The sequence below is a fragment of the Schistocerca americana genome, chromosome 5 (assembly GCF_021461395.2).
Source record: "Schistocerca americana isolate TAMUIC-IGC-003095 chromosome 5, iqSchAmer2.1, whole genome shotgun sequence".
Classification (NCBI taxonomy): Eukaryota; Metazoa; Arthropoda; class Insecta; order Orthoptera; family Acrididae; genus Schistocerca; species Schistocerca americana.
In genome coordinates, this window is record NC_060123.1 from 563471567 (window position 1) to 563485655 (window position 14089).

The following is a 14089-nucleotide window of genomic DNA, read 5'->3' on the forward strand; positions in this document are numbered from 1 at the left end:
AGGGCAATTTTTGTTTGGCGTCGCATACACAACCTCCCCCAGCAGGCTCGCAACTCTTAGGCAAATTTGTGCTTGGCTACCACGGGCCCCAGCCTTTGCAGCATCTTTCCCCTTCTGTGCTGCATGTCTATCCTCTATTCTTTTCCCTTTCCGTGGAGAACATGTCTAGGGTGTTAATGGGAATGTTCTGTATTGTCTGGCGCTGACATCAGAACAGTCTCACCAGTGGTTTTTTTTTTTTTTTTTTTTTTTTTTTTTTTTTTTTTTTTTTTTTTTTTTTTTTTTTTTTTTTTTTTTTTTTGTTCCCTTTCCTTTCTTTGTTTCCTTCCTCTCATTCCTCCACTTCGGCATTTAAGGTTCCTCCTCCCCTCCCCCCTCAAATCCCTGTGCACTTCGACATCTGGCCCACGTGTCTGATGTGTAAAAGGTGACTGGGTAACACGTAATCCCCAGCCCGGGATCGACAGGTATGGTTCGCACATACCCCTGGTACAGGCCAGGCCCAGGGAGGAGTGATTGCCTGAGCTGCCACCTTACCAAATTGCCGATTGGTCCCTCTGTCAGGTGTTAAGGAGGTGTGACCTGAAGTGTGAACAATCACCTAAGGAGGATGCGCCACTTGTGAAGGGGGGCCCACAGTTGGAAGGAGCATGCCATTGGGGATGCTGGAAATTGTGGGGGACTTCCTTGCAATGAGCCAATCACCTTCACATCATAGTCTCCGAAACATAAACTGAATGAAGCTAAGTATTCAAAGACCCTTCTCACTGCACCACGGTTCGTCATGGTTTCATGTACTAAAGATTCAGTCCTTCGCTGCAGTAAATCCACGTATTATTCAGAAAGGTGTTGATTCAGTTGCTGGCCCTGTGAAATACTGCTTTCATTTATAGAATGGGACTTTGCTTTTGGAGACGGCTTATGATTCATAATGCGACAATTGTTTGCTGCCTCACGTCTCCATGGCTACCCTGTTTGTGTGGAAGCCCATCGCACTTTGAATTCGTCCCGTGGTGTAATTTACACCAGCTTGCTGGACAGTCCAACAGAGGCTGAAATACAATGTTACCTCTCCGATCAGGGTGTCGTTGCCGTCCATTGTGTAATGAAAAAGGTAGATTCTTCCTTAGTACCCACCCGCACTCTTTTCCTCACCTTTGATAGTGGTGTTGCTGTCAAAGATCAAAGCAGGCTATGAAATTATCACAGTCAGACTGTACATTCTGAATCCGATGCGCTGCTACCAGTGTCATAGTTTCAAGCACACTAGAATGTCTTGTCAACACCCAGCCAAATGTGTAACCTGTGGTAGGGATGCACATGAGGGCGATTGTGTGCTGCCGCCTCCCTATTGTATCAACTGCAATGGCAGCCATGCCACCTCATCTCGAGATTGTCCCTTGTATCATGAGCGGGCTGTCCAGGAGATCCAGGTAAAAGAAAAAGTGCCTTACTCATTTGCTTGCAAGTTATTGGCTGGGGTGCTGCCTTGTCGACCACTTTCATCCAGGAAACTGGTGTACCTCAGGGTTCCGTCCTGAGCATTATTCTCTTTGCTATCACCATTGACCCTATAATGGCCTGTCTTCTGCCTGGCATCTCCGGCTTCATTTTTGTTGACGATTTTGCAATCTATTGCAATTCTTCGTGGACCTGTCTCACTGAGCGATGTCTTCAGTCATGTCTTGATTGTCTTTACTCCTGGAGCATTGACAATGGCTTTAGTTTTTCCACTGACAAAACAGTCTGTATGAATTCCTGGTGACACAGTTGGTTTCTCCCACCATTTTATATCCTAGATCTGTTGCTCTTCCGTTCATTGAAATTACAAAATTCCTGGGGCTCATGCTTGATAGGATACACTTTGTCCACCCAAGTGTCTTACCTGGCAACCAACTGTGTGCGACCCATCAATGTCCTGTGTGCCCTCAGTGGTACTTCCTGGGGTGCAGATCGAACTACTCTTCTCCCTTTGTACCGGTCCCTTGTCTGTTCGAAACTAGACTTTGGGTGCTTCGTTTGTCTCTGCACATCTGTCCCTCTTATGCCGTCTCAATTTTATCCACCATCATGGCATCCCTTTGGCCATTGGCGCATTTTACACTAGCCTGGTTGAGTGTCTATATGCTGAAGCTACTGAACTATCACTGTCCTACTGCTGTGACTTTCTCCTCAGCAGGTATGCATGCCATTAGTCTGCCATGCATGGCCACCAATCCTATGCCTCCTTTGATGATTCCTTTGCTCACCAGTATGGGGCGCGTCCCTCTTCTGTTACCCCCTGGAGTCCACTTTCGGCACTTGCTCCAGGAGCTTAACTTCACACTACCTGCAACTTTCCTGGTGGGTGTGAACCCTTCACCACCTTGGCTCCACGAAACAGACCTTGTTAACCTTGGCTTTCATTTTCTTCCTAAGGACACTGCTCCAGCCTTGCTCTATCGCCTTCAGTTTCACAGTGTTTGTATAGTACTTCACAGTAGCATGTTTGGGTACACTGATGGTTCTCGGGCTGGCCATGGTGTTGGGTGTGCCTTCGTCATTAGCGCCCACGTCTTCCGAAATTGGCTTCCAGCACACTGCTCAGTTTTTACAGCTGAGCTCTTTGCCCTGTATCATGCCACTTAGTACATCCAGCGACACAGATTTTTCAATTCTGCCCTCTGCTCACACTCTCAGTACTCTTAAAGTGCAACAAGCCCAGGAAAACTGTCACGTGCTCACTCTTGATGGAGCCACTGTAATGTTCTTGGGTTCCTTGTCATGTTGCTCTGCCAGGAAACGAGGCTGCTGCCAAGGCTGCAGTCCTCATACCTCAGCCCACTAGTTTCTGTATTTGCTCCAATGATCTGTGTTGCCATCTGTCAGGTGGTGGTGTCCCTTTGGCATCGCCATTGGTCCTCCATTCATGGGAATAAATTCAGGATTGTTAAGCCTCTCCCAGTAGCTTGGATGGCCTGCTCTCAGCCCTCCCTCCGGGATGGCATTTTAACTAGGTTGCGTATTGGGCACTGCCTTTTTAGCCATTGCAATTTGATAAGTGGCACTCCTCACCACTTTGTACACATTAAGCTGAGTTTTAAGTGTCCGTCACTTCTTGATGGAATCCCATTTTTTTTTTTTTTTTTTTTTTAACATTTATGTTCCCAGTTGTTTTAGCAAATGATGTGCAGGCTGCGACTGTTTTCTAATTTTTATCCATCAAAGCAGTATGGTGAAGGCCATTTAAGTTTTAGTTTTGGACCTCCGTTTCTGTATGGTGTCTTTCGAAGCCCTTTCTCCACGTCCCGACAAATTTTTCATAATTTTGCGATGTCGTGTCATTGTTGTCCCAAATTCTCTAGACTACACATTTTGTTATGGAATATGGGGAATGGTCATCTTATATTATACTCCTTTGTCCTCTAAGAATTTCATTAGTATCTTGTTCACATATTCCGTTCCATAGCATAAAGATTCTTTCATTTCTTATTCTACACGTCTTTCAAACTCGGATAGTCTCAGGTACTCGATATTTATTTCAGTGGATGTAAAGTCTCTTTCAAAAATCAGTATTAGGCGATATTTAACTTGTCCAATTACATAGTCAAATTTATACTGACTCTACTAATTCCATAACATGTTCTACTGTAGAAGTGGAATGGGGAAGGAAAGTCTAGTCCAGTTACCTTTAAGGCATTTAATACAGAGTATTGACAGTTCCTTAATATGGTACTAGCGACCAGAACTTTTAGTAATTGTTCCATTCCCTCTGTGATGCAATGCAACACAGTGCTGTGCTCATTGTCAAGCACATACTTGGACAAGCTTTTTGTCAGTAAATGGCTGGTTTCCAATTTTGTGGAGGTGCAGTATTTGTGAAAATGTAAGAGATCTTTTGCTGTTAGAATTGTACTCAAATTCTTGATTACTGGTCAATTACATTGTGAAATGTGGAACTGATGCATTCATTATTTTATAAACCCAATTAAATTGCCATTTTTCTCTCTTAATTAAAATAATGCACAACATTTTGTGAACATATAGTGCTGGTGTATTTCATATATTACTTCATTTATAAATATTTAAGTGTTCATGTAAAGCAGATGTATGATTTATTGTCAGTTGCTCAGATGAGTGTATATAGAATGAATAAAATGTTAGTCATTGCCCTCCATTCTTCCAGGTTGAGGAGCAAGACTGATACTTCCAGTGTATGGTCAGAAACGCTAATCTACTACTCACAATACAAACTAAAAGACATTGCAGATATTGCGAAAAAAATTGCATTTGCAGTCATGAACATTGAAAGTTCTAAATATCAGGTATGTTACTGTTTCATATTTTGGTATGTAGTGTTCCCATAGCATTGGTAGTCATCTGAGCCCTGGTAAAGAATGTTGTTGTTATATTTTATAATTTATTGTAGTATATTAAGTTACTTAACCACACAGCAATTGCTAAATTTAAAGCATTTTTTGGAAAAGGGAAAGAGAGGGGGATCAGCACAAAGCAAGAATAATAGATGCAAAGGCCGGAAGGAGTTGTAACTATAGTGATTCGGTGTAGTACAATATAAAGTTGACGTATTGTGCCAGGATTAAGTGTGGTAGTTATTAGAAAAAACTGTGTGCAGCATTTTCAAGGGAGGTTGACAGCTTTGTCTCCTGAGAATATAATTTCACTTAAATGTCAGGACTGTTGAAAAAAAGGCATTATAAGTTGATGGGCTCAATAAAATGTTAGTAATAATAGTTGAGCAATACCTGCAGAACTTGATATACATGAACTGGTAGGAAGTATTGAAAAAATTTTGAGCAACGTTTTGGTTTTGTTGTAATTAAAATGCTTAGGAATAAGTGATAGTGTTGCTGGTGCTAGTGTTTGCAGAACATACTGAATCACTCTGCAGTAACATTAGAACAATTCAGGGAGTCAGTGGCCTCAAAGTGACCATGCACGGGCAACTAGCAACTCTGTAATGAACCAGAACACAGGACACACTGATGCATAAAAGCTTGGGAGCTTTTAGAAGAATTCTGTGTACTCTTCAGTTACTGCATCATGCTTTCTGTTTGCCATTAATACTGCTATATTTCTCTTAATTTTCAGGCATTGTACCAAAAGTACTCCAGAAGCAAGTACCTGAAAGTGAGCACCCTTCCTGAAGTATCACCTGTTAACCTGAAGAGGATGACTAAACTTCTGTGATTTAGTTTTAAGGCACTACTCTGCTTTAATCCATAGTTTTTGTAATTTTGTATGAAGTAACATAATGAACATTTTATATGATCGACTCTGAAATGATGAAACAAATTTCTGTCAACTTTGTACTGTGTGTAAATGTGTAAATGTAATATTTGGAATAGCGTGTGTGTGGTAATGTGACCTTTCTAACGGTGTAGTTTTATAATTTTAGAAAACTACTTTGTCTCATCCCAGTGTATTTGTGACCTTATTTTACTGTACAGTCTGTAATAAATAAAGTAGGAACTAGAGAATTGGTATTAAATACTTTCATCCCAGCTCTGACAAAAGGAACAGAAAAATCTTAAATTTGAACAAAGGCCAGTGAGAAAGTTCAATGAAACCAGTGGGAGTTCCAGAAAATATTCATAGATCATTATTAACTGTAAACTTTTCTCCCACCAACACTGCTCATTGACAGTGTTTTGGTCAGTAACGGAGGAAATATAGCTTTGATATTAAAAGTAATTTATTTTTGCTATTTGATCATAGACTGAAAAATACTATTATCTAAAATCTAAGTGTTATTCCTAGTAGCCAGAAGACCTCTTCCTTAAAATTTAATAATAATTCCCGTGGAGGCCCGGGAAAAGACTAGGCCTCCGGTATGTTCTGCCAGTCGTAAATGGTGACGAAAAGAACAAACCACTAATAGGGCTAACCCCCCTTTTAGTGTGATTAGTTGGTTCAGGACAGAACTAAAGAAGCCTCTGACAAGCGCCGTCATGGTCGGGGACGACGCTTGAACCCTATGCCCGCCCACAATGGTAACGACACTGCTAGCCAACTGGAAAATGATTCAAATCCAAATAGAGGTGTTTTGCAGGATATGCTTCCTGCAACCACCCTAGAAGGAAAACAGACAGAGGATGAGATGGTCAGATGAAGTTAATCGACACCTCATGTTCTGTTATTACCAAGCAACAAACCTAGGAACCAACACAACTGGATACAGATCACAAGTATACACAACATTTATTACCAGATACCCAGAATTAAAATTTTTAACAGAACAACGACTAGCTGATCAGATCCGTGTAATAACCAAAAATAACAGGATACCCCAGTCAGAATTAGAAAACATCAAACAAGTACAACAAATACTGGAACAAAATAATGTGCAATCAGAAGAAGAAGAAAATACAGTAATGGGCTCAAACATCCCAGAGCAAACAAACAAAGAACACGCATCAATTAAACAATCAGAGGAAAACGAAATCTTAAGACAGCCACCAGAACAAGCACAAATAGAACACGAGGCGACACACATGTTAGATATAGAAGAAAAATTTCAGCTGACATGTATAGAATACAAAGACACAAATACAGATATTAGACCATTCTCACATAGACCGCCAAATAACCCACAAGTCGAAACAATAAAAAGTATCAACACAATCATACACAACAAAATAAATGAAAAAAAACTATGGAAGAGTTACACCTACTGGTTTATATAGGAGCACTCACTACACTAAATATACACACTAGGCAGAGATCAGAACCAACCAACACAGAAGAAACCCACAAAACCAGCATGGCAACACAGGCTACAGATCAGAATAGAAAAACTGAGAAGACATCGGACAGCTAACACAATTTATAAGAAATGAAATGTCAGACAAAAAACGAAAAAGGTTAGGTAAAATCTCACAACAAGAAGTGATAGAGCAATTAGATGAAAAGAAGCAGAAATTACAAACATTGGCCAAACGACTTAGGAGATACAAAAAAATGAAAATAGAAGGAAACAAAACCAAACATTCAACACAAACCAAAAGAAATTTTAGCAGACAATAAATAACGCACACATTAAAATAGACAACCCACCAAACATAACAGACATGAAACACTTCTGGAGCAACGTATGGTCAAACCCGGTACAACATAACAGGCATGCACGGTGGATACATAAAAGATGATACGACAAATGCCTGAAGTGGTAATTTTGCAACATGAAGTCACCCAAGCAATTAATTCTACTCACAATTGTAAAGCCCCTGGAAAAGATAAAATAGCAAATTTCTGGTTAAAGAAGTTCTCCTCAACACATTCACATCTAACTAAATTATTTAACAGTTATATTGCAGACCCATACACATTCCCTGATACTTACACATGGAATAACATATCTGAAACCTAAAGATCAAGCAGACACAGCAAACCCAGCTAAATATCGCCCCATAACATGCCTACCAACAATATACAAAATATTAACTTCAGTCATTACACAGAAATTAATGACTCATACAACACAGAACAAAATTATAAATGAAGAACAAAAAGGCTGTTGCAAAGGAGCACGAGGATGTAAAGAGCAACTGATAATAGATGCAGAGGTGACATATCAAGCTAAAACTAAACAAAGGTCGCTACAGTGTGCATACATTGATTACCAAAAAGCTTTTGATAGTGTACCCCACTCATGGTTACTACAAATATTGGAAATATACAAAGTAGATCCTAAATTGATAGTTCCTAAACATAGTAATGAAAAATTGGAAAACCACACTTAATATCCAAACAAAATCAAATAATATCATATCACAGCCAATAAAGATTAAGCATGGAATATACCAAGGGAGTCGTAAAGTCCTTTCTGGTTCTGTCTTGCTCTGAACACACTATCCAACATGCTAAATACAAATTATGGATACAATATTACTGGAACATACCCACACAAAATCACACATTTGCTATACATGATCTAAAACTGGCAGCAACAACTCAACCAATTACTAAAGATAACAGAAGTATTCAGCAATGATATAAATATGGCTTTTGGAACAGACAAATGTAAGAAAAATAGCATAGGCAAGGGAAAACACACTAAACAAGAAGATTACATATTGGATAACCACAGCGACTGCATAGAAGCGATGGAAAAAACAGATGCCTATAAATATCTAGGATACAGACAAAAAATAGGAATAGATAATACAAATGTTAAAGAAGAACTAAAAGAAAAATATAGACAAAGACTAACAAAAATACTGAAAACAGAATTGACAGCAAGAAGCAAGACAAAAGCTGTAAATACTTAAGCTATACCAATATTGACCTACTCATTTGGAGTAGTGACATGGAGTAACACAGACCTAGAAGCACTCAATACACTTACACGATCACAATGCCACAAATGTAGAATACATCACATACATTCAGCAACAGAAAGATTCACATTAAGCAGAAAGGAAGGAGGAAGGGGATTTATCGACATAAAAAACCTACATTATGGACAGGTAGACAATTTAAGAAAATTCTTTCTAGAACGAGCAGAAACTAGCAAAATACACAAAGCAATCACTCATATAAATACATCGGCTACACCACTGCAATTTCATAACCACTTCTACAACCCTCTAGATCACACAACATCAACAGATACGAAGAAAGTAAATTGGAAAAAGAAAACACTACATGGCAAGCACCCGTATCATCTAACACAGCCACACATCGATCAAGACGCATCCAACACATGGCTAAGAAAAGGCAATATATACAGTGAGATGGAAGGATTCATGATTGCAATACAGGATCAAACAATAAACACCAGGTATTACAGCAAGCATATTATTAAAGATCCCAATACCACAACAGGTAAATGCAGACTTTGCAAACAACAAATAGAAACAGTAGATCACATCACAAGCGGATGTACAATACTAGCAAATACAGAATACCCCAGAAGACATGACAATGTAGCAAAAATAATACATCAACAACTTGCCTTACAACATAAACTAATAAAACAACTCCTTCCCACATACAAGTATGCACCACAAAATGTACTGGAGAATGATGAATACAAATTATACTGGAACAGAACCATTATAACAGGTAAAACACCACCACATAACAAAACTGACATCATACTCACCAATAAAATGAAGAAATCAACACAACTAATCGAAATATCCATACCCAATACAACAAATATACAGAAGAAAACAGGAGAAAAAATTGAAAAATACATCCAAATGGCCGAGGAAGTCAAGGACATGTGGCATCAGGATAAAGTTGACATTATACCAATTATACTATCAACTACAGGAGTCATACCACGCAATATCCACCAGTACATCAATGCAATACAGCTACATCCAAACTTATATATACAACTTCAGAAATCCGTAATTATTGATACATGTTCAATTACCCGAAAGTTCCTAAACGCAATGTAACATATACCGTACAGTTAAAAGGAAGTGACGCTTGATCAAGGTCCGCGTCACTTTCATTCCGAACCAGACCTAAGGTCTGAGAAAGGAAAGACAATAATAGTAGTAGTAGTAGTAGTAGGCATGTGGCATGGTAAGGAAATTATATAGGTGGAGCATAGATGAATGGGAATCATTCTAGTGACAGTATGGGCATCAAAAGGGGAAATTCACTAATATAAACAACTTTGGCGAACGGCAGATTGTTATAGGCTGGTGTCTGGAGCAAGTATCTTGGGAACTGTGAAGCTGATTGGTTGTTGATGTTCTGTTGTTATCATCTATGTGATATTTCTGTAAATGATTGAAGGATGGTGAAAATAAGCCAAGATGATGATGGGTTTCCAATTCTCATCACAGTATGTGGGGTTCAGAAGCTTGCCTGCTCCTCAAAATGGAATAGGTGGTGATCTATGGCAGGTATGATGAGAGTAGACTGTTGGTCCAGGCACCAGTGATCCTGAGTAAACTGGTCAGTGCATGTCGTTGAACATGGGGCTATGCAGCAGCTGACCCCTGTGTATTCCCATGTAGACTCAATGACACCCACTTAAGATTGCAGTGCATACAGTCATCCAGGCAAATCTATGTATTGCAGAATTCCTGTTGTATTTTGTTCAAAAACTGGACAAACATTTTAAACATGTGGTCATCTTTCAGCTCACCATTTCCACCACCACCCCTCCCCTCCCCTCCTCCATGGGGCTCACCGCTCTTCAGTGAGAATGTGCTCAGCGACCACGGGGCCCCAGCCCTTGCAGCACCGCTTCTCTTTCTGTGCTGCTTGTCTCCTCTTCTACTATTCTTTGCCCCTCTCTTGAGGATATGTCTCGTGCCTCCATGGGCTCCTGAAGCTCATTTGCATTGGTTTCTGCTGCTCTCTCCCTGTGCCGCTCTCTCCCTGTCTCTTCCTTTCCTTCACCTCCCTGTGTGCGCCTGACTGCCACCCATGCGTTTTATGCGTAGCAGGAGACTGGGTAATGGGTAATGGGTAATTCCCAGCCCCAGAATGGCATGTAGGGCCCGCACTTACCTCCTGGTACTGGCCAGGCACAGGGAGGGGTGATTGCCTGCGCTGTTACCTTTCTCCTCTGCCCATTGGTCCCTCTGTCTGTCGTTTGGGAGGTGTGACCTAAGGTGAGGACAATCACCTAAGGCAGGGGGCTCCCCTTTGGATGTCCCCCGGCTGGAAGGAGCGTGCCGTTGGAGACACTGGCAATTGTGGAGGACTTCTTCCCAATGACTGATTTTTCCTTCTCTTTCTCAGTGTTTCACATAAATGAAAGTTGAATGAGGCTCCTGCCTCAATGTCTCTTCCTGTTGCGCCTCGATATCTAGTCATCTCACGTTTAAACGAAAACCAGACTTTTGCTGCTGTTAACCCCTTTGTTATACAGAAAGATGTGGATTACATCGCTGGCCCTGTGAAGTCATGCTCTTGTCTCTGCAGTGGAACTCTGCTTTTGGAAATTGATAGTGCTCTCCAGGCCCAGAAACTACTTAAGGCCTAAATCCTCCACGAATATCCTATAAAAGTGGAGGCTTACAGGACAATTAACTCGTCCTGCGGGGTTGTCTACACGCGGCTGTTGGACGGTTTAATGGAGGACGAAGTAACTAATTATCTATTGGATCAGGGCATTTCTGCTGTTTGAGTTATGAAGAAGGGAGCTGCCAATTTGGTGCCCACTCATACGTTGTTCCTAACTTTTGATCAGTTAACACTTCCTACCAAGATAAAGGCAGGCTATGAAGTCATCTCTTACATTTGCAATCCATTGCAGTGTTATAACTGCCACTAGTTTAATCATAACAGTACGTCATGTAAAAACACACCTCCTTCCCCCTGCTGCATCAATTGTAATGGAGAACATACTGCTGCTGCTGCTTCTTCTCATTCTTGTCCCGTCAGTCAGGACAAGCGGGCTGTTCAGGAGATAAGGGTGAAGGAAAAAGTACCTTTTTCTGTAGCCTGGAAACTGTTGGTGAACTGTAAACCGAATGTCCCTTCATCAGGAAGCTACAGCACCATGTTAGCCTCTCCTGTCCCACAAAAAACATGGCTATGCTAACTTGTGACTTACAGTTCAGTGTGATGGTGACAGTCGCCTCGCCTTAAAGCTGACACTCCTTTCCGCTTCCTGGGCTGTAGATTCTGCTACCTGCTCTTCGCCCTCACTAGTGAAGACTGTTGAAATGCAGCCAGCAAACCGTCAGTTCAGAAAGGATTATTCCCGAGACGGTTTCTTGCATACCACGAGTTCACAGCTGTCTGGCTCTTCTGCAAAGTCAAAACAATCATCCAAAGGCAAACAGTCTTCCCCCTCTCGGCTCGTCGGCCCTCTCGCTCCGTCGGCCCTCTCGCCTCGTCGGCCCTCCGGCCTCGTCGGCCCTCCGGCCTCGTCAGCCCTCCGGCCTCGCCGGCCCTCCGGCCTCGTCGCCCCTCCAGCCTCGTCGGCCCTCCGGCCTCGTCGGCCCTCCGGCCTCGTCGGCCCTCTGGCCTCGTCGGCCCTATTAGACCCATCGGTCCATTTCAACTGACCGACACCGGGGAAGCTCCATTGACCCCTCTGAGTTAATGGACGAACATCCTCCACCTGTGGTTTCCAGTGGCCGTCCTCCCTTGATTGCTCGCCTTAAGTGACCGTCAAGGTGAGTGTTTCTTATTCCTTCTCCAGTGTTCCTAAATTTTTATGGCCCTCTTACAATGGAATATCTGTCGCCTTTGGTCTAACAGGGTGGACCTCCAGCTGCTCCTGCGATCGCAATGCCCACTTGTAGTCTGTCCCCAAGAAACCAAGCTATGTCCTCAAGACCATGTTGCTCTTTTCCATTTTACTTCGCTACAGGTGAACCTTCCCCTTACAGCGGGGATTCCTGCTCATGGTGGGGTCATGCTGCTTATACGAGATGATGTTTATCATCGTCCTATCTCCTTGCACACCCGCCTGCAAGCAGTTGCTGCCTGTGTTTTCCTTCCCGAATTTATCTTTTCCGTCTGCACCCTTTATATCCCTTCGTCTTCTGCTGTCACTAGGGTGGACCTGATGCAGCTTGTTGCTCATCTTTCTCCACCCTTTCTGCTCCTCAGTGACGCCAAGGCCCATCATCCTCAATGGGGCTCGCCTGTCGCCTGCCCGAGAGATTCTCTTTTTGGCGTTTGTGCTCTTTCCGATACTTACTCGAATGACCACTTCCTTTCTGTGACTCGCCTGTTCAGTCGTACTCTGCCACAGCAGCCCACTCATTGGAAATTCTCTCTTGCTGACTGGAGGCTCTATTCCTCCTTGGTAGTCTTTGACGAATGGCCATTTCCCAGCTGTGATGATCTGGTCAAGCACCTCGTGGACGTTATTCTCTCGGCTGTCGAATCCTCTGTCCCTCCTACTTCTACTTCTACTCCTCCCCATCGGGTCCTGGTCCCTTGGTGGACTGTGGAGTACAGCAATGCGAGTCATGCCCGACAACATGTGCTTTGTGTCTTTCACAGTCACTCTACTTTAATGAACTGCATCCACTACAAGCAACTATGTGCGTGAAGTACACCTGGTAAAGATAAATATCTTCCTTCCAGCTATCATCCAATTTCCCTTACCATCTGCGTTTGTAAGGTGATGGAATGCATGATCAATGGTCGATTAGTATGGTGGCTGGAGTCACACCATCTTCTCTTCTCACTAATGCTCATTGTGGGTTCCGAAAGTGGTGCTCAGCAGTTGATCATCTCATCACCCTGTCGGTGTTCGTCATGAATAATTTTCTGCAGAAGCGTCAAATGGTGGCCGTGTCCTTTGGTTTGGAGAAAGCCTATGATACCTGTTGGCAGACAGGCATTCTACGTACTGTGCACACATGGGGCCTTCGCAGCCGTCTTCCTACTTTCATCCGTGAATTTTTAACAGACAGAGTTTTCTGGGTATGTCGTATCCCACACGTTTTTGCAGGAGAACAGGGTGCCTCAGGACTCCGTATTGAGTGTCGTGCACTTCGCCATAGCCATCAACCCACCCAATTATGGACTGCCTTCCAGCAAATATTTCTGCCTCTCTTTCCGTTGATGACTTTGCTATTTATTGCAACTACCAGTGGATGTGTTTCCTGCAACAGTCTTCACCGTCGTCTGGACCGTCTCTATTCGTGGAGTGTCGTAAGTGGTTTCCGCTTTTCTGCTACCAAATCAGTTTGCATCAACTTCTGGTGGTAAAAGATGTTTCTTCCATCGTCCTTAAGACTGGACTAAAATGCTCCCCTGTTCATGAATGCAACGAAGTTCTTAGGGCTTACGTTCGATAGGAAACTCAGTTGGTCTCCCCACGTGTCCTACACTGCACTCAGTCCCTCAATGTCCTTCGTGTATTGAGTTGTACCTCTTGGGAAGCTGACTGGACTGTTCTCCCCCATCTCTACCGATCTCTTGTCTGCCTCAAGTTGGATTATGGATGCATTGTCTTCTCCTCTGCATTGCCGTCTGTCTGTCTTATGCCATCTAAATACAGTCCACCATTTGGGGATTCGTCTCATCACTGGTGCCTTCCGTACTAGCCCAGTTGAGAGTCCGCACACAGAAGGCAGTGAATTACAACTGTCATATCAGCGCGACATCCTACTCAGTAGGTATGCGCATTGGCTTTCTTCCATGCCAG

At 42.6% G+C, this 14089-nt stretch overlaps 1 protein-coding gene across 1 annotated transcript in view; it reads left to right on the plus strand.

Annotated features, from left to right (window-relative positions):
- Window positions 1-5477, plus strand: part of LOC124616203 (G2/mitotic-specific cyclin-B-like) — a 47867-nt gene extending 42390 nt beyond the window's left edge. Inside the window, exons 7-8 of the mRNA XM_047144508.1 lie at window positions 4166-4304; window positions 5092-5477. Coding sequence (XP_047000464.1) covers window positions 4166-4304; window positions 5092-5190 — 238 coding nt within the window. The 3' untranslated portion in view covers window positions 5191-5477. The remainder of the gene's footprint in view (window positions 1-4165; window positions 4305-5091) is intronic.
- The last annotated feature ends 8612 nt before the right edge of the window (window positions 5478-14089 follow it).